Source organism: Urocitellus parryii, chromosome 1 (genome assembly GCF_045843805.1).
Source record: "Urocitellus parryii isolate mUroPar1 chromosome 1, mUroPar1.hap1, whole genome shotgun sequence".
In the NCBI taxonomy this organism is placed as follows: Eukaryota; Metazoa; Chordata; class Mammalia; order Rodentia; family Sciuridae; genus Urocitellus; species Urocitellus parryii.
Genome location: NC_135531.1, coordinates 147,700,114 through 147,721,304, shown reverse-complemented (window position 1 = coordinate 147,721,304; position 21,191 = coordinate 147,700,114). Strand labels below are relative to the sequence as shown.

The 21,191-nt window shown below is 39.5% G+C and overlaps 1 protein-coding gene across 3 annotated transcripts in view; it reads left to right on the top strand.

The window, feature by feature from the left end:
* The window catches only part of Atp10b (ATPase phospholipid transporting 10B (putative)), a 110,149-nt gene extending 90,762 nt beyond the window's left edge, over positions 1-19,387 (top strand). For all 3 annotated transcript variants that reach the window (XM_077797699.1, XM_026395378.2, XM_077797701.1), the window contains 2 exons: positions 14,270-14,457; positions 18,931-19,387. In XM_077797699.1, coding sequence (XP_077653825.1) covers positions 14,270-14,457; positions 18,931-19,387 — 645 coding nt within the window. The remainder of the gene's footprint in view (positions 1-14,269; positions 14,458-18,930) is intronic.
* Positions 19,388-21,191: the final 1,804 nt, after the last annotated feature.

The window sequence follows — 21,191 nt, the reverse complement described above, 5'->3', positions numbered from 1 at the left end:
AACTGCCTTCAGGTCACCATATCTCAAGCAAGTCCAAATATCACATTTTAATACCTAAAAAGGGATTCCAACTTCTTTACAAAGAGATGAAAAGTATGTGCCAGGCACCTACATGTTTTGCATGGGTTATCTCATGTAAGCTCCCAGATCCCTTTGTGTTAAGTGCAACTGGCCCCAAACATTTCAAGACAGAAGAGGTTTTGAGCCCTGGCAATCTAACCACTTTGTTAATAATGTGAATAGATAAAATTGAATGGTACATGGAGACCCTAGTACAGAAAGATTTGTCCTTAATCACATGGAAATGGCTCTTTCCGAAAGCGTGAGTTTTAAAAATTTGGAAATCTGCCCCCACGTAGGCTCAACCTGTTCCTGTGTTCTGCAGTAGAACTTATCGTCTCACCTCCCAGCACAAGCCAAACAGGCAATGGCTGTTGAAAACCACCAAGGGAGACACTACATCACAGGATTCCCCTTGTATTTCAACACATGCCAATGACAGAACCTAGTACTAAAACCAAAAAACACAGCAGGCTTAAATTTCTTCATGAACCACCTCACCAGAGAGCCTGCAACACACAGGAAAGAGGTCAGGTTCTGGGAAGGCTCAAACGAGGAGGTTTCTGAGAGTCAGAATAACACAGGGTTGATGGCAGTGGGGAGATTGGAGTCCCATTTACTACCGGGTCCAACTTCCCCACTCAAGAAAGCAACCTGTAGACAATGAGCAGGCATGGTGGCACATGCCCGTCATCTCAGTGAGACAGGAGGATCCCAAGTTTGGGGCCAGCCTGGGCAACTTGGCAAGACCCTGTCTCAAATTTGAATTAAAAAAGGGGAGTAGGGATGTTATTCCAGGGCAAAAAACCCATAGGTTCAATCTCCGGTACTGTCAGGAAATATACCAAAAAGCTATTTGGGGTTACTACAGCAGTTGTATCAGAATTGTGAGCACCGGATCCTAGGAACTGAGACAAGCTACATGTTTAGAACTCTTGGAAATGAAAAAGTGCTACTTGTGGGATCCTCTTTAGATCAGACTCTGGCAAAAAGTAAAATACCAAATTGGAAAGTCGTACTGGGAACTCATCCAAAATGCCACACGAATAAGAAAAGTAGCTGAGAACAACCGTGGCTCCAGCATCCACATGATAGGAGTCTTAGGAGAAGATACAGGAGAGAATGGTAAAGAAATTTGAAGGGCTTGAGAATGAAAATCAGAATGAATCTGGCTGTATCACCTGGATATACAATAGGGAAACTCTACAACCAATGTAAGATACAGCAATGATCTTAAAGTCCACAAGCCACCAGAAAACAATGGATTCATCAGCCTACTACAGTGATTCGGGCACATCCATGTTTATAGCAGCACAATTCACAAGAGCTAACTTATGGAATTAGCCCAACTGCCCATGAGGAGATGAACAGATTAAGAAAATGTGGTATATATACACAGTGGAGTTTGACTCAGCCACAAAGAAGAATGAAACTATGTGAATCAATGAATAGAACTGGAGATCATGAGGCTAAGTGAAATAGACCCAGAAAAATCAAGGGCAGATGTTTTCTCATATGCAGAGGTTAGAGCAAAATATGGGGAATGAGGGAACTGTGGGAGGCATTGACCAAATTATGCTAGGTAGCTATACGAATATACCACAGTCAGTTGCACCTTGGTATCTATAAAGCAGCAATTTAAAAACCTACAAATAGAAGGAAGAACAGTAGAGGAAATACTTGGAAATGAAGTAGAGCAAATTGTATTCCATGCATGTCAAAATGAACCCCAATATTCTGTAAAACTATTGCACTAATAAACATTTAATTTAAAAAAGGAACTACATATCTATACTCTATGTATCTATGGAAATATCCCACTGAATCCCACTAGTCGTAAAGTCAAAAAAAAAAAGTCCACTTTAGTAAGAACATCAAAAAGTTTAGGAAATAAGATGGTAAAGAAGGGCTGGGTAATTTGTGCTAAATCCATGATGCATAGGAGATAGAAATATACATTTAACCATACATATTTTCATAAAAGTCCCAAAATGTAAGGTTAAAGGAATGAAAAAGTGCAGAAAATAAAAAATACATCAGTACTCTTAGCAAATGATAGTTTGCTTTAAAAGAAATTAATTCATTATCATATATATATATATATATATATATATATATATATATATATATATATCCTTATAATAAGTATAGGCAGATGGACAAATTCACAGTCATAACATGATCTTTTTATGCAGCTCTATCAGAAACTGGCATGGATCAAACATGCAACAAAATAAAATATATAATCTTTAAATAAATTGTATCTACTATATTTGTTATCTGGAACAGGATTTTATATATCTTTTTCACCAAAGAGACCATTTACAAAAAGATCAAAATTTTGAATTATAAAGCAATCTGAAAGATTGATAATTATAGAGGTCCTGGACAAAACAACATTTGAACTAAAAACAAGAAGAAGGTAACCAAAAGTAACATACTTGGAAATTCACTTTTAAGTAATTCATGAGGTAAAAAACAATGCTGGAAATTGTAATATTATTCTTACTGAATGATGATAAAATACATTTGCAGACTTCTTTAATCAACTAAAGCTTTTACTATGGAAAACAAATGAGAATTCACATGAAGGAATATAAAATTACCATATATACCAAAGAAAATGGAAGAAAAAGACAATCCAATGAAAACTTTAAAACCCTGGCAAAGCAGATTCAAGAGAAGACACGGAATGAAAATGGTAATAATTATCCGATTTTAAATTATGTCCTGAGAATTTCTTTAAATGTAAAATTTAACAAAACCTAGTCAAAATTACTCAACAAATATGAATAATCCAGATGCTGTCCCCCAGAAACGAATTATAGAAACGAATTTGAGTTTAAATTTATAAGAGACAGATAATCTCTTATATAAATTTTTTCATGGAGGAACAACATGGCAGCGGGCAGAGAGGCAGCGCTTTCAATACCCCTTCAGGGATGGGGTCATAAAGACGCATAGATAACACTTAGATTCTACCAACGGAGAATCTCCTAGCAAAATTCCACTGAAGAGAGACCGGCCGGGAGCCACTAGGATTTTTTGAAGTGACAGTTTGCTCCAGACGAGCGAATCCCTGCCACAAGATGCAGAGGTCCAGATCCGCCAGCCACTGTCCACGCGCCGCGGTGCGACTGCCCACCCACCTACCCACTCGCAGCCAACATAACTAGGTCCCGCTAGCCTCAGAGACGCAGCTTGGCAGGAAGAGGTCTTTAGCCCAGCCTTCATGAAATAGCGAGCTGGGAGCTGAGGCCAACCGGGGACGGACCAGTCCCACCCCTCCCTTCGGACACTCTGGCAAGGAGCCTAGGGCCCGCCATAGCAGAGAGGGGACATCATCGGAGTCCAGCCGACGGAATTCCTTCCCAGCAGAATCCACTTTAGCAGGTGTGTGATTCCCGCCCCATCCAGATACAGGCAGCCAGGAAACTTCGGGGATCTCTCCGGGGGCGTGTCTGTGGGGAAGCAGAGGGGATCCCCAACCCCCCATATCACCAGCGGCAACTCCCAAGGTCTTAGCCGCCAGTTTACCACAGCACTGGGGCTTAAATGAGATGCACGGTGGGGCTGCAAGTGTAACTAGATCTTTGGGGAACCGCTTCTGGTGAACAGGACCTGGCTGGCCGGCTGACAGGAGAAAGGGGGGAGGGGCCAGAGAGGTGAAACAGCTCTGGACTGACAAGTCTGAGAGACTACCAGGAGACACCTTACAGGGATTGCTATGGGCAGGTAGAGGGCAGAGGCTCTGCTCGGAGGGCACAGCTCCGCCTACTGGAGAAGAAAATGGATCTTTGTCCCTCTCTCCCCTTTTCCTTTCCCAAGTCTTATTGTTCTTTTCATTCTCCTCTAATCTCTCTCTCTCTCTCCTCCTTTCTTTTTAAGAGCATTTTTATTCCCCTACCCCCCAACTTTCATCCCAAGCATTACGTCTTCCATTACGTGTAATTGTCTAAATGCAAATAGGTGAATGTGTCAAGGCTGTCTATAGAGCTCCTAAATACCTAGCTACCACCAACACCCTGATCGAATCGCTTGTTAGTATCCCCCCTCAGTAGAGCAATCTTCTAAAGTAGCCAAGACATACTAACCCTCATACCATCATAGGACTTTATGTTTAGGTTAGGTGCTAAGAACAAACAACAAATCACTATATGCGTACAGAACCCGGAAGCCTTTTATGAATTGAATGAATCAGCTTTAAAGTACAATAAAGCCCAACATTTCTAGGCATAATCTCCCACCACAAAGGAGAGACAACAGAGATATACAAAGCCAAAACAAATGTATAGGACACAGCAGTCAAACAGAGCTGGAAAGTAATGTGAACAACATGAAAAAACAAGGGAAAAAAGGACTACAAACAATGCAGGACAACTTAAGTCTACAGGAGGACCTAGAAGCATCAGAAACATGAACAGGGAAAGAAATCAAGGCATACCTAACTCAGATGGAACGGAATATTAGAGAAGACATGAGACAGCAAATCCAAGCAATGAAAATATATTTTGAAAATGAATTAAACAAATTCAAACTGCAAAGAACGAGCTTTACCAGGAGATAGAGATTTTAAAAAAAACCAAACAGTAATCCTAGAAATGCAGGAATCCATAAACCAGATTAAAAACTCTAACGAGAATATTACAAATAGACTAGATCAAGTAGAATTCAGAACAGATAATTAAGACAAAGTTTATCAACTTAAAAAGAATATAGTCAACACAGAAAAGATGTTTAAATCTCACGAGCAATCTATCCAAGAGATATGGGATCTCATCAAAAAACCAAATTTGAGAGTCATTGGGTTAGAAGGAGGCACAGAGGTTCAAACCAAAGGAATGGACAACTTATTAAATGAAATAATCCTAGAAAACTTCCCAGAGATGAAAGATGGAATGGATTGCCAAATCCTGGAAGCCTACAGGACCCCAAACATCTAAAACCATAATAGACCAACTCCAAGACACATAATTATGAAGATAGCCAACATAGGGAACAAGGAGAGAATATTAAAAGCTACGAGAGAAAGGAGGCAGATTACATTCAGGGGTAAACCAATTAGGTTAACGACTGATTTTTCATCACAGATTTTGAAAGCGAGAAGATCCTGGAACAACGTATTTCAAACGCTGAAAAATAATGGATTCCAACCAAGAATACAGTTTCCAGCAAAATTAAGCTTCAGATTTGACAATGAAATTAAAATCTTTCACAATAAACAAAAGCTAAAAGAATTCGCAGCCAGAAAACCAGCACTGCAAAGCATTTTGAGCAAAATACTACAAGAAGAGGAATTGAAAAATAGCGCCCAAAACTAAAAGTGGGAGTTATCTCAGTAAAGGGAGAGAAAAATAACCAAAGAGGAAAAATTAGCCAAACTAAAAAATAAATAAACAAACAAACAAGACTGGAAGTACAAACCATATTTCAATTGTAACCTTAAATGTTAATGGCTTAAATTCACCAATCAAGAGCCATAGGCTAGGAACCTGGATTAAAAAAACAAACCCAACAATATGCTGCCTTCAGGAGACTCATGATAAGAAACGACATACACAGGCTGAAGGTGAAAGGTTGGGAAAAATCATACCACTCACATGGCCCTCGGAAGCAAGCAGGAGTGGCCATATTCATATCGAATAAAATCAACTTCAAACCTAAGTTAATAAAAGGGATAAAGAAGGACACTATATCCTGTTAAAAGGAACCATCCATCAACAAGACATAACAATTATCAATTTGTATGCACCAAACAATGGTGCTTCAACGTTCATAAAACAAACTCTCCTCAAGTTCAAGAGTCAAATAGACCACAACACAATAATTATGGGTGACTTCAACACACTGCTCTCGCCATTGGACAGATCCTCTAGACAAAAGCTGAACAAAGAAACTATAAAACTCAATAACTCAATAACCTAGACTTAACCGACATATATAGAATATATCAACCATCATCAAGTGGATACACGTTCTTAGCAGCACATGGATCCTACTCAAAGATAGACCATATATTATGCCATAGGGCGACTCTCAGTAAATATAAAAGGTGTGGAGATAATACCATGCACCATATCTGACCATAATGGAATGAAACTGGAAATCAATGATAAAAGAAGGAAGGAAAAATCCTGCATCACCTGGAAAATGAACAATATGTTACTGAATGATCAATGGGTTACAGAAGACATAAAGGAGGAAATAAACAAATTCTTAGAGATAGACAACAATACAGACACAACATTCCGGAATCTATGGGACACAATGAAAGCAGTTTTAAGAGGGAAATTCATTTCCTGGAGTTCATTCCTCAAAAAAAGAAAAAAAAAACAAATAAATGAACTCACACTACAACTTAAAATCCTAGAAAAGGAAGAGCAAAACAACAGCAAATGTAGAAGACAAGAAATAATTAAAATCAGAGTGGAAATCAACGAAATTGAAACAAAAAAAAACCATTGAAAAAATTGATAAAACTAAAAGTTGGTTCTTTGAAAAAATAAATAAGATCAACAGACCCTTAGCCATGCTAACAAAGAGAAGAAGAGAGAGAACTCAAATTACTAACATACAGGATGAAAAAGGCAATATCACAACAGATGCTACAGAAATACAGAAGATAATTAGAAAGTATTTTGAAACCCTATATTCCAATAAAATAGAAGATAGTGAAGATATTGATAAATTTCTTAAGGCATATGATCTGCCCAGATTGAGTCAGGAAGACACACACAATTTAAACAGACCAATAACAAAGGAAGAAATAGAAGAGGCCATCAAAAGACTACCAACCAAGCAAAGCCCTGGACCGGATGGGTATACAGCGGAGTTTTACAAAACCTTCAAATAAGAATTAATACCAATACTTTTCAAGCTATTTCAAGAAATAGAAAAAGAAGGAGCTCTTCCAAATTCATTCTATGAGGCCAACATCACCCTTATCCCGAAACCAGACAAAGACACTTCAAAGAAAGAAAACTACAGACCAATATCTCTAATGAACTTAGATGCAAAAATTCTCAAAATCCTGGTGAATTGAATACAAAAGCATATCAACAAAATTGTGCACCATGATCAAATATGATTCATCCCTGGGATGCAAGGCTGGTTCAATATACGGAAATCAATAAATGTTATTCACCACATCAATAGACTTAAAGATAAGAACCATATGATCGTCTCGATAGATGCAGAAAAAGCATTCGACAAAGTACAGCATCCATTTATGTTGAAAACACTAGAAAAACTAGGGATAACAGGAACTTACCTCAACATTGTAAAAGCTATGTATGCTAAGCCTCAGGCTAGCATCATTCTAAATGGAGAAAAACTGAAGGTATTCCCTCTAGAATCTGGAACAAGACAGGGATGCCCTCTCTCACCACTTCTATTCAATTTAGTTCTTGAAATACTAGCCAGAGCAATTAGACAGATGAAAGAAATTAAAGGCATAAAAATAGGAAAAGAACTTAAATTATCACTATTTGTGGATGATAATGATAATATATCTAACAGACCCAAAAGGGTCTACAAAGAAACAGCTAGAGGTAATAAATGAATTCAGCAAAGTGGCAGGATTAAAATCAACACGCATAAATCAAAGGCATTCCTGTATATCAGCAACAAAACTTCTGAAATGGAAATGAGGAAAACCACTCCATTCACAATATCCTCAAAGAAAATAAAATACTTGGGAATCAACCTAACAAAAGAGGTGAAAGATTTATACAATGAAAACTACAGAACCCTAAAGAGAGAGAGAGAAGATCTTAGAAGATGGAAAAATGTACCCTGTTCATGGATAGGCAGAACTAACATCAAAATGGCGATATTACTCAAAGTTCTCTACAGGTTTAATGCAATGCCAAACAAAATCCCAATGGCATTTTTCATAGAAATTGATAAAGCAATCATGAAATTCATATGGAAAAACAAAAGACCCAGAATAGCAAAAGCAATTCTAAGCAGGAAGTGTGAATCTGGAGGTATAGCAATACCAGAGTTCAAACTGTACTACGGAGTAATAGTAACAAAACAGTATGGTACTGGTACCAAAACAGGCAGGTGAACCAATGGTACAGAATAGAGGACACAAAGACCAATCCACAAAATTACAACTTTCTTATATTTGATAAAGGGGCTAAAAGCATGCAATGGAGGAAGGATAGCATCTTCAACAAATGGTGCTGGGAAAACTGGAAATCCATATGCAACAAAATGAAGCTGAACCCCTTTCTCTCGCCATGCACAAAAGTTAACTCAAAATGGATCAAGGAGCTTGATATCAAATCAGAGACACTGTGTCTGATAGAAGAAAAAGTTGGCTCCGATCTACATATTGTGGGGTCGGGCTCCAAATTCCTTAATAGGGCGCCCATAGCCCAAGAGTTAATAACCAGAATAAATAAATGGGACTTAAACTAAAAAGTTTTTTTCTCAGCAAGAGAAACAATAAGAGAGGTAAATAGGGAGCCTACATCCTGGGAACAAATTTTTACTCCTCACACTTCAGATAGAGCCCTAATATCCAGAGTATACAAAGAACTCAAAAAATTAGACAATAAGATAACAAATAACTCAATCAACAAATGGGCCAAGGACCTGAACAGACACTTCTCAGAGGAGGATATACAATCAACAAGTTCATGAAAAAATGCTCACCATCTCTAGCAGTCAGAGAAATGCAAATCAAAACCACCCTAAGATACCATCTCACTCCAGTAAGATTGGCAGCCATTATGAAGTCAAACAACAACAAGTGCTGGCGAGGATGTGGGGAAAAGGGTACACTTGTACATTGCTCGTGGGACTGCAAATTGGTGCAGCCAAAATGGAAAGCATGTTGTTTTCCCATGGAGATTCCTGGGTAAGCTGGGAATGGAACCAGCATTTGACCCAGCTATCGCCCTTCTCGGACTACTCCCTGAGGACCTTAAAAGAGCGTGCTATAGGGATACTGCCACATCAATGATCATAACAGCACAATTCACAATAGCTAGACTGTGGAACCAACCTAGATGCCCTTCAATAGATGAATGGATAAAAAAAATGTGGCATTTATACACAATGGAGTATTACTCAGCACTAAAAAATGACAAAATCATGAAATTTGCAGGGAAATGGATGGCATTAGAGCAGATTATGCTAAGAGAAGCTAGCCAATCCCTAAAAAACAAATGCCAAATGTCTTCTTTGATTTAAGGAGAGCAACTAAGAACTGAGCAGGGAGGAAGACCATGAGGAAAAGATTAACATAAAACAGAGGCAAGTGGTGGGAAGGAAAGGCAGAGAGAAGGGAAATTGCATGGAAATGGAAACCCTCAACGTTATATGAAATCACATATAAGAGGTTGTGAGGGGAAATGGGGGGAAAAACAAGGGAGAGAACTGAACAACAACAGATTAGGTAGAGAGGGAATATGGGAGGGGAGGGGCAATAGTAGGGGATATGAAAGGCAGCAGAATACAACAGTCACTAATATGGCATTATGTAAAAATGTGAATGTGTAACTGATGTGATTCTGCAATTTGTATTTGGGGTAAAAATGGGAGTTCATAACCCACTTGAATCAAATGTATGAAAGATGATGTGTCATGAGCTTTGTAATATTTTGAACAACCAATAAAAAAAAATTCATGGACCAGAAAAAAATAGGGAAACATAGATGTTCTAGTCCATTTATGCCACTGTAACAAAATACCTGAAAAGGGGCAATTTCCAAGGAATAGAAATTTCTCACACCTCGAGACTGGAATATCAAGGTACTGACAGTTCCAGCATCTGGTGAAGGCTGCTCTAGCCTCCAATTTGGAGCCTTCTTACTGCATCTCTGGAGAGGAAGGAGACAAAAGGGCTGAACACTGTTCTCACATGGTAGAAGGACAAAAGGCACTGAAGCTCTGCCTTCAACCTCTAATCAAGACACAGTACTCATGACAATCACTTCCCAAAAGATTCTAACTATCATACTGGATATTAAGTTCCCATGTAGGAATTTTAGAGGGATACCCATTCAAAGTCTAGTAATTTGTTTTTCATGGCTAAAATAACACTGATACAAAATGGGCATGGACAATCCAAAGAAAAAATTATGAAATAATCTTAATATATTTAAGAAATCTAAACACAGCATTGGCAGATCAGTTCAACAATCTGTTCGATGGGAACACACAAGGAATTTTCATGTTATTAGACTTTAAACTGACACCCCTTTAAAAAGCAGAGTTTAAAGTACTCATACACTGCAACATGATTTCCCCTCTAAGTATTGATGAACCCATAAAATACTTACATATGTATATAAGGAGATACAGAAGCATGTTTGTTCCAGTACTTTTGTTTTTTTTTTCTTTTTTTTTTTTTGGCTAATAAGAAAAGTGTTCAACAGGAAAAAGGATGGTCTATTCTTAAGTAGAATAGACAGTCCTGACAGTGATTTGACATGCAGTTTTACAACTGTATTATCACATTACTGAGAAAAAGATCATTTTTCTTGAATTTCTTCTCATAAAGACTAACCCCTTTCATGAGAGCTCCCCTCGCATGACCTCCCAATACTATTACAGGGCTTCAACATATAAATTTGAAAGGGTACATTCAGGACACAGCAAGAAGTACTATATCATGTATAAATACTGAGCTACAGGCTCAAGTAAAAAGCTACCATCACCATGGATAAACACATGTATACAACATGCAGAAAATAATGAACACTGAATTTATATTCAATATTAAAGAGGTCATTTGCAAGGGACATAAGGGTATTTTCATTGTATCTCCAAGTCTTAATCTTTGTATATTTAAAAAATGTAATTACTGTGAAATATTTCAAACAAACCAATCCAACATTTTCCCAAAGAAACTCTGCTATGACCTTCTTAACCATTAGATATTTTTAAACTTTCAAAATGCCTTGCAAAGTGTGATCAGGCCTCAACTGTATTATTAAATAGGTGACAAGACTAAAACTTCTAGATCTTCTACAGTCACTTAGCCCTCTTTCTTGAAGTACTGCATACATCTGCTTTAAAAAGAGGAAAATATAAACTGAGCACAGTGGCACATGCCTATAATCCCAGCTACTCAGGAGTCTGAGGCAGGTGGAAAGCAAATTCAAGGCCATCCTTGATAACTTAGCTAGACTCTGTTTCAAAATGAAAAATAAAAATTTTTTTAAATTTTTTTAATTTTTTTTTTTAGTTTTCAGTGGACACAACATCTTTATTTTTATGTGGTGCTGAGGATCGAACCCAGCGCCCCACGCATGCCAAGCGAGTGCGCTACCGCTTGAGCCACATCCCCTCAAAATTTTTTTTAAATTGGGAAATACTGTCTGCCTCATGCACCTCTAAAACAGGTACCCCAACCCCAATAGTTACTAGTCCTTTCTGGAAAGGAGTCAGTTACTAAAATCATTTGTCTCCTTTTTTTTCTTAGTTCTTAAATATTGTTTTGTCAATGGACATTTATTTATTTATATGTGGTTCTGAGAATTAAACCCAGTGCCCCACACATACCAGGAAAGCACTAAGCCACAACCCTAGCCCATTTATCTTTCTGAATCAGGGGGACATCTTACTTGCCTAGGCTAGAAATAAAACAATTTTAGTGGCTCTGACACAGTCCCTACCCAAGCAATTATAAAGTTAGCTTAATACCTCAGTTGAATAGGAGGACTAAGTTTAAGAAAACTATAGTACAACATGACTTTTATATTCTTAAACATCCATACGAGATTTCAAGTGTTCTCAACCTCAAGCATGTGAGATAATGCCTCTGTTAATTGTGTTTACATTCATTCCACAGTGCATACATATTTCAAAAGCTTAGTAAATGACATATCAAAGCAGTTGTAAAACTTAGCTAAATAATTTCAGTTAGAAGTTCAGGAGATCTATTGTACAACACAAGATTAATAAGAATGTATCATTCTTGAAATTTCTTAAGGATTCTCACTACACACACAAATATGACCAGTATGTGAGGTACTGCATGTTAACTAGCTCAAATTCGCCGTTCCACAATGTATACATGTTTCAAAACATGTTGCGCATGATAACTATGTACAATTTTGTCTAATTTAAAAAGAAAATAAAGGAAGTTAGCTAACTTTTTCCTTCTTCAGAAACAGGGATGTTTTTGGATCACTGCTCACACTGAAAATAACTAAAAATATTGGATAACTTTTTCCTTTAAAGAAAGCTCTGTGAAAGAACAATAAGCTCTCAGCCCACAGGAGAGTAAAGACCATCATCTGAGCCAGCACCACTTTCCTTGAGGGTGCTTGTGACCCTGCCCAAAATGAACCTTGAGTGAAAGGCTCAAAAATTAAAATCCAGGCTCCTAAAGTAGGAGCCTAATACGAGATCACATTACACTGGGATCCGAGAGGCTACACTTTAGTTGGGAAGAGGCATAGAATTAGGTGCACCTAAACAGAGAAGATGAGCACAGAGGACCTGTTCTTGGAAAATGTGACCAGACGCTGGCCTCACATAGATTTGCAGCCCAGGCTCATGTCACCTGGGTGAGCCAAACATCAACCTAGGCTTACATTTGAAGTGATTGAAGGGCACGGAATCACACATGCCCTCTCTAGAGAAAGGTGCCTTCCTCTTTCAAAGGTTGAAATGATCCTCACTAATATTTATTCTAAAATGACCAATCTCCCAAAGAAACCAATAAGTGAGAATAAAGAAACAAATGGATACAAAATTATCAGCTGTAAGTGACAAAAACACTATTTAATCATAGTAAAGAATAAGCTTTAAAATATCTGCACAGATTGGGAAATTATACAAAGAAATATAAATTTGAAAAGAGATCACATGGAGAATTTACTTATAAAAATTATGGTAACTAATTTTTAATAGTTAACCTTATGGCAGATTAGACACAGCTAAGAGGTATTTAGTGAGTTGTTCAAAAAATTATCTAGAATATAGAAAAAAATAAAAATTATAGTAGAGATATTAGTGGTATCTGAAAATCACTTTACATGGATAATAATCCTTGAAGGAAAGAGGATGAAACAAACAATATTTGAAAAAACAATAACCTGAGAATTTTGTAGAAGTGATCGAAAGATATCAAGCCACAGATGTAAGAAGATAACAAGCAAACCAAAAACAATTCACTATTAAAGAAACTATGGAATGCCAAATACAAAATATATATTTTATATATATATATATATATATATATATATATATATATATATATATACACACACAAGCAGATTTTTGAGAAACATTTCCATTTAAGTAAAAATGGAAGCCAGAGGACAGTGGAATGCGAGCTAGAAGATGCTTAAAGAAAATCCTGTGAAACAAGAATTCTATATTTAAAAAATCTTCCAATAATGAGAATGAAATAAAGCAGAGTATATCACCAGCAGACTGACACAAGTCCCTGCTAATAGATGTCCAGAAGGAAAGATCTCAGATGAAAGGTTCAAGAAGAATGGATATTGGTCAATATGTAAGTAAATCTTAATGAGTATCCATCATATTAAACACTGACTTGCGTGACTTAAGAGAATTAAAATAGACATCTAAGATAACAAATGACATAGGAGTTAAATAAATGGAGCTCTAGTGATCCAAAGCACTTTGTAATCCAGGAGGGGAAAGAAGATGTATACTCTAAATTCCAGTAAGATTGTTTGTTACCTGTTATCACTGAAAGAGTAAAAATGGTATATGTGACTTTCAAATTAGTAAAGAGAAAATTAAATTAAACAAAAATAATCACAATGTTTAAAAGACAAGAACAGAAAAGAAGAGGCACAAACAGGACAGTAAGACCAGACGACAGAACATAGTGCTTCTTTCAAAGTGAATAAATTATTGCCATGTGTGGAAGAAACGGACTCCTCACGCAAACAATATTGAGGGAGAAAAAGGAAAAAAATACTATTTATTCAAAATTTAAAAATAGGCCACATGAGGAAACATAGGTAAGTGGTAAAGCTACCAAGGATGGTCTGGCAATCACCCATGTCAGGAGAAAGACAGATTTGGAGGTCTCTGGGTTAATAGCAACAAGAATATTTGCTTTGTAATTATCCATTCAACTGGTCTTTTTCTATTTATTTGTGTGATTACATTTCAAAGAAGTTTAAAATGGAGTTCGCCAAGTAGTTCAACCATTGTGCCCGAAATCTGACCTTTACCTTCAAGAGTGCTTTCTTCTTTCCCTCCACAGACCCTTGTCCATGGACTTGTTCTGCTAAGCAGCTTCCTGATGTACTTTGTGGTCTCCGTGGTGTATAATGCCACCTGCGTCACCTGCAACAGTCCCACCAATCCCTACTGGGTGATGGTGAACCAGCTCTCAGACCCCACGTTCTACCTCATCTGCTTCCTCACACCTGTCGCGGCTCTCCTCCCAAGGTCTGAACACTGGGGTCGTTTCCCATCTAGAAAGCCCGTCTCCCTTTAATAAGCCATTTTCATAACCCAGGAGTCATTATTTGACCCTTGATGGGCTCCTAGTGGCTGTTCTTCCAGAGGCAAGGTGCTAGGACAGAAAGAACAATGAGCCAGGGGGCAAACAATGCCAACTGTGGTCCCCAGGTCAGCCACAGCGCAGCAAAGTCACTAAATCAAGTTACCTCGGTTGTGACATCTGTAAAATAGGAGTAAAAATGCCTACCTTTCTGACTTAAGATTATGGTTGTGTGATAGCCGGGGAATACCTACAGGATAGGCAAGCAACTTCCCCAAGTCAGGTTTAGCGAAAACAGAGGGGGAAAGATACAGCAAAGCATTCCAGAGTTTTCAGTTTTTCCCAAAAACTTAAAATTTGCATGAAATAGCCAACTTTTTCAACATCATTTAAATTTGTTCAAAACGCTCATACAAAACCTGTGTATGCCAGATGCGCACAGACTGTTCCTGATATTCCCAACCTAACATTCTTTGCTTTCACATTTTCCATAAAAAGGGCAAAATGAATAATGTCTGGCCTTTCTGTGGAGCTCACCCTTGATACACACTTTTCTATAGAGCTGATGGAAAAAACAAAACAAGGGGCTAAGAATTTGGTTCTAGTTCAACTTGTTCCTGACACTGCTGATGTGTCTATAAACCCAGTACCCCTTAGAGTGGGAGCTGGATTCTCCCACCCGTGGATCAATGTTTTGTTCTCCATCCCACACTCTTGACCCAGAGAAATTGGGTAATTTCACAGTGATATACTCATAGGTGAAAGCCTGTCTCAGTCTCATTACCCTGAACTTCAGAGTTCAGCCACTTACCATTAGAGACTGTATTCAGTAGAAATCACAATATTGCAGAACTCTTTCTATCCTCAAATTAGAGGCCATCAACACCCTTAGCTGCACCTGTGCTGGAGGCTGAAACTGCCAAGATGGCAGAACACCAAAGAAATGAGTTCTAAGTATTCACTGTGTGCATGACTTCCCTTCTCGGCTGGTCTCTGAAGGCTCATCTCCCTATCCTTTGCCTCAAACTTTGGGTTCCACACTACCAAGCTGTTTGTGGCCCCTTACCATTTCTCCCCCAGTTCCTTCTATTTGGAATGGCCTTCCCATTACCAGAACCCTTCAGCCTTTGTAATCTTGTCAGATATGATTTTTTAGAAGTTCCGTGACATCGTCCACTTTCCACAGGCTGAAATAAGTCTCTTTCTCACATAGCCCACCACCTGGTATACCTATCATGACCTTTCTAACATTGATCACAGTCGCTCTCTTGCCATCATTGCATAGCACACTTCCCATCTGCACTCAGATAAATGAAAGGAACAGCAACCTTAAGAAGTCTATAATCCAACGGATGATTTGGATGTGAGTCTGACCATAGTATAAGAGGCTGGTATCAAGAGTGAGCCCTAAAAGTATTGTGGGAAGCAATCGGGCACAAGCAGAAGCCTCAGGAGCATAGTTCCCACCCTACCCTTTCTTTAAGGTAACCACTGAAGAGAGGAACTATGACAATCATGCCCTTGTCAGAAAAAGGTATCAAATATGAGGGTTGAGTATTCTTGTCAATTTATTTTGAGGTTATTTAAGATGTGCAAAGCCAAATTTATAAGCCCCACATTCTTTATCTCTAACTAAAAGACTTGGAGCCAGAATATAAAAGACTGATGCCTCATTTTAATAAAGCAAAGGGTGCTTTGAAAAGATGAACAGATGAGGAACAAGTAAGGAAAAGGTCCCTAGTTACCCTACCTAACACAGACAGTAAGCAACCTATCAAAATAACCTATCAAAATAAAGTTGAATTTCTTAATATTTATTGAGAAGCAAAGAGATTTCCTCTGATATGAAAGGATGATATACAACAGTTGGAAGGGCTATTGATTTGGAACAGTTGTTCACCTGTAGAAAACTACTTGTTTACTGATTGTTATAATAAATGCAGCTTACATCCGAGATCGATTTTCCACCCAAACTTAAGATAATTAGCCCACTAACTATGACCTCTCAAACCTAGTTATTTCCACCAGCATAAAACACAGCACAAATTCCCCTAACTACAAACAGAAGAAAAGCAAATGAAATGTTGACCTTCAATGTGCCTCTTAATTAGCTACAGTAAAAGGTAACAGTCCCTGGACCCTCTTTCCTTGGCTTCAGGGACTCTACACACTCTTAAGTTTTTCCTCCTTTCTTTTGCTGGCTCACATCTGTTATGTGGTGTAGATGGCAATCCTACCTCTAAGTTCCCTTCTAACTTTATTCTTATTGTTGTGGATTTTTTTTAAAAAATCACTTTTAGCAGACGAATCTTCATTCTAAATCACTGAGACTCCCTTCTCTTCTGAATTCCAGAGGCATCTCTCCAGTTCCCACTCTTCACCTCCCCTATTAAGCCTGAGGAAACCAGGCAACATCTCCAATTCACAATTCCACCCTCCATCACCAACCAATCCAGAAATCTGGGTCTTTTCCACAGCTCCTTCCAGCAAGCACTACCCACATGGAACCAGAGCAGACCCTTGGGAGTTACCTGACCCACGCACGGGTTCCCCAGGTGCATCTTACACAGCACCGAGTTCTGGTAGCTTTACCTTCTACACATTTCTACAGCCACCATCATGGGTGGGCCATGCCCCTTCACCCCCAAATTACTTCAAGGGTCTCCTATTGGGTCCATTATTGTGTAGCATCAATGTATCCCAGTGTGATCATGTTGCCCATTCATCATTCTCCAAGGGCTTCAATACATTTTTTTTAAGAAGCCTGAAAACAAAAACCTTGGCCCTCAGCTCTCACCTGCCCTGTGCCAACTCTCCACACTCGGGTCATTACTCTTGGCTTCTGGCCCAACTCCTGTGCAGTCCTCTGCTTACACGTCTCTTCTCCCAGGAAGGTCTTCAGACCAGATCAGGTGCTGCACGTCCTCTTGCCTCCTCCCCACCCCCATGTATGGTTGGACTCACGTGACAAGAGAGCAAGTCTCTGGCTCATTCAGAGCTTACCCTAGTGAGGCCTGGCCAGCCCTTTGTGGGAACTTGAAGTATTTTTTGATAAATGGATGAAGGAGAAAGGTGGTGGTTTGGGGGACAGGGTCAGACTGAAATTCTTGTTTCTAGGCAAGAAGCCTGATCTTTCCTGATGTGCATATAGGTCCCCCTGGGACTTCACAGGTGAGGTGAGGGGGTTGTCATCAGAAAGCCCTCACCCACAGTGGGGTCACCCTGCAATTTGAAGATCGGTGGAAGACTGGGAGCCCCTCTCTGCTTTTAGGACTTTAATAATTTTTTTTTCAAGAAAGTTGATTATTCACCTTTGGGAAAGACTTTAGATGTCCCCTGGGCCAGGTGGATTGGGTGTCAGATTCTTTCTCTAAAAAAGAAAGAGGGGATGTGAGCAGCCCATGTTACAAGCTGCCATTTGCTCCCACACACCACCTAAGGTTTATTCCCCTCCTCATACCTTCCCTAAATTTGGAACAGGGAGAAAATTCTAGCTGCATATGGAGACACTGAACTCCACAGTCCACCACAGGAGGAAAGGAACCCTGGGTTAGTCAACAGATATCTCAATTTCTCAAGAGAACTTGCAAATCTCAGCTCATCACTTGGGGCCTTAGTGTTTTCCATCTGGCAAGTAGTGATGCTTTCCATTCAGCAGGGTACACAGACTCTAGAAAATAAGATGAATTTTAAGATGACTTAAGTTCCAAATTGTTGGCATTACCAATCAATTACATTTGCCTAAATTAGAGTGGCCCCAAAACATAAGTCGTGTGCTTGGTATAGTCATGCACCATGTAATAATGATTCTCCCAATTCTCCCAATAATTTGTGTACAATGTACATGGTAGGTAGGACACACTCTGGATTCAGAGTGCTTGGTTCTGACCAGAGTGGACCACTGTATGGCTCCAGTTACATCACTCAGCCTCTCAATACCAGTTTCCTCATCTGTTCACAAAAGGGGGAAAAAGAATGTAGCCCTGTCATTAAGCAGCACATGACTAAGAAGTGCATCCTTCGATGGTTTCATTGTAGTGTAAACATCATAGAGCATACTTACCTAAACCAAGCTTTGGCTATATCCCTAAGCTTATCAAATCTTATAGGACCACCATAGTCCCTGTTGTCCGTCATTGATTGAATCATCATAACCTGGCACATGACTATACCAAGCACACGAATTAGTGGGAGAATGAGCTAATATTCAAAGCCCTTGGAATAGTCCTGGTATATACTAAATGTCAGCTACTCTGTTGTGCTCCTCAACCCCCATGCACCCAAGCTTAAATTTGATAATAAGAAGTGCAGTAAAAACCTGGCTCTTTGTAGGAAGGTAGAGTCTAATACCCCTTTCAATACTGAAAATAAGGAAGTCAACAAAATCAGAAAACATTTATTCTTTTGTTTCCCATTAGATACTTTTTCCTGTCTCTACAAGGAACTTATGGGAAAACTCCCATCTCAAAAGCTCAGAAAATTGACCAACTGCCCACAGAAAAAAGAAACCTGGAAATCCAGAACTGGAGAAGCAAACTAAGACCTGCCACTACTCCTGTAGCAGCTCAGCCCACTCATGGTCCAGTGCCACCTGTCCCAGAGCAGGACTTCAGGACCAGCACCCCAAAGAGCTCTAGTCCTCCCAAGCGGAAGCACGTGGAAGACTGGGTGTTCCGTGGACAGAGAAGCAGCAAAGAGCATGGGAGGGATGGCCCATGCTCAGGGGACTTCTCAGCTCAACTCTCATCTGGGGAGCATCTTCTAGGGCCAAATAGGACACCAGGTCCCAGAGCCTGCTCCAGGGAACAGACAGATGTGTCTCGGCCCTTGACCAGAGGCAGCCATCGTCGATCCCAGAGCTCACTGACCATATGAGGGGCTGTAGAAATTCATGCAGATTCAGAAGAGGCCATTGGATCACTGGCCCGTGTACCCCTTGACCCTTCCTCATGGAGGGAAGAATGGGCCAGCCTTACTCTTTGTTACCTACCAGACTTGACTTCCTTAAGGGAACTGCTGGTTCCAAGGAGGTTGATTAAGAAGGACCGAAAGGCCAGTCCACCTCCAAGTTTCCTCTGCTGCTGAGCCGCATGTCTTGTCAACAGGGGTTTTATAAGGAGGCTATGTTTCTATTGCACCGAGTTCCCCAATTTTTTTTTTAGCCCAAGTATTCTTATGATCTTCTAAATAATTGAAACCTAGAACCAAATGTAACTGGGCCACACATTTCCACGATTCCAAGAAGCATACCAACCCAGGCAAGAACTCAGGAACATACTGGGTTTGTCAAACCATCACCTCACACCGCAGTGCCAAGAGTTGAAGTCTCAGATGAGACCTTTGTGTACAAGGGCTTTATCTCAATGACCAACTCAAGGTTAACATCGCTTCCATTCAGAGAGTTAGTCTGCTTTCTGTCTCTACGCCAAAGAAAAAACAATCTAAAGATGCTTCCAAGAGCTGTGGGGTCACAGCTATTGTAAGACGGAAAGGTACGCATGCTAAAGGTAATAGGTGCACCAGAGGACCCTGTTCAAACTAATGGACCACAGGTGCCACCATCTGGGAAATCTTCCAAGAGGACATAGAAGCACCCTATTCTTAAAACTATTTTATTTATTTAAAATAAAATTTCTCATCCACATTCAGCTCTTAGAACAGGAAAAATCCAATGATCAAGAGATCCTCACATATCTGCACCCAGAATATACCCATATGATAGAGCAATTCTAAACGACATCTTCAAGGATGGGGCTAAGTATTAAGCCCCACACTCATTAGCTTCTCCCAAGAATATCACCACGAGAATGACACTGCTTCAATTAAATTAAGTCAGGGGAAATCTCACTTCACAGAAAAAAGAAGGTTTGCATATACTTTATATTCCTAGAGGTCATAAATGCCAAAAATATATAATTGTAACAGGCTTTCAAGAAAAACTGTCTACTGTTGGTAGTGGTAACCTATGCCCAGTCTTTTAAGATAAGCCAGAGTGGGTTATGGAGCCCTCTCGACCTTGAACTAGAGACTGCAGATTAGGTGATAAGTATACTAGTGGGTGTAACAAGTGTGGCAAATCTTAGAACCTGAGAATCACAACCACCAGTCGTGAGTTGACCTATCACTTGAATAACTCCTAGCAAAAAGGCCCCAAAAGAGCTCAAAACAATCAAGTTGCCATTGGCAGACTGAGCCGACCATCCTCTTGGAAAACCTGGACTTGAGCCATTTGGAGCATCATCCTGAAGCCAATATCACTGTATCTGTCTGTCTCTACCATACCATGATGCTTCATGGCCAGCAGGTGGGTGCTCAAGGGCATCCAACATGGAGATTGCTATGGGGAGACCAACAGCAGGCAGAGAAGAAAGGATTTGAATTGTTCCAAGGGAGGAGATCAGTCAAGACCTGGCTCTTAGGGCCCCCCTCTTCCCATGATTCTTGCCTACTGTTGTAGCCAAAAAGATCCAGGTAGAATGTTCTAGAAGAGAATAGCACAGTGGCCTCCAGAGATCCAAGTTTGAGTCTGTGCTCTGCCTCTATATTCTTTGGGATCCAGGAGCCTTGAAACAGGATACTGCACTTGCATATTGGGTTAGAACTGTACTACAGCCCAGGTTAGCATAAGGATCAAGTTGAAATTCACTGGGGAAATCCTTTGAAAGAAGTAACACCCTCA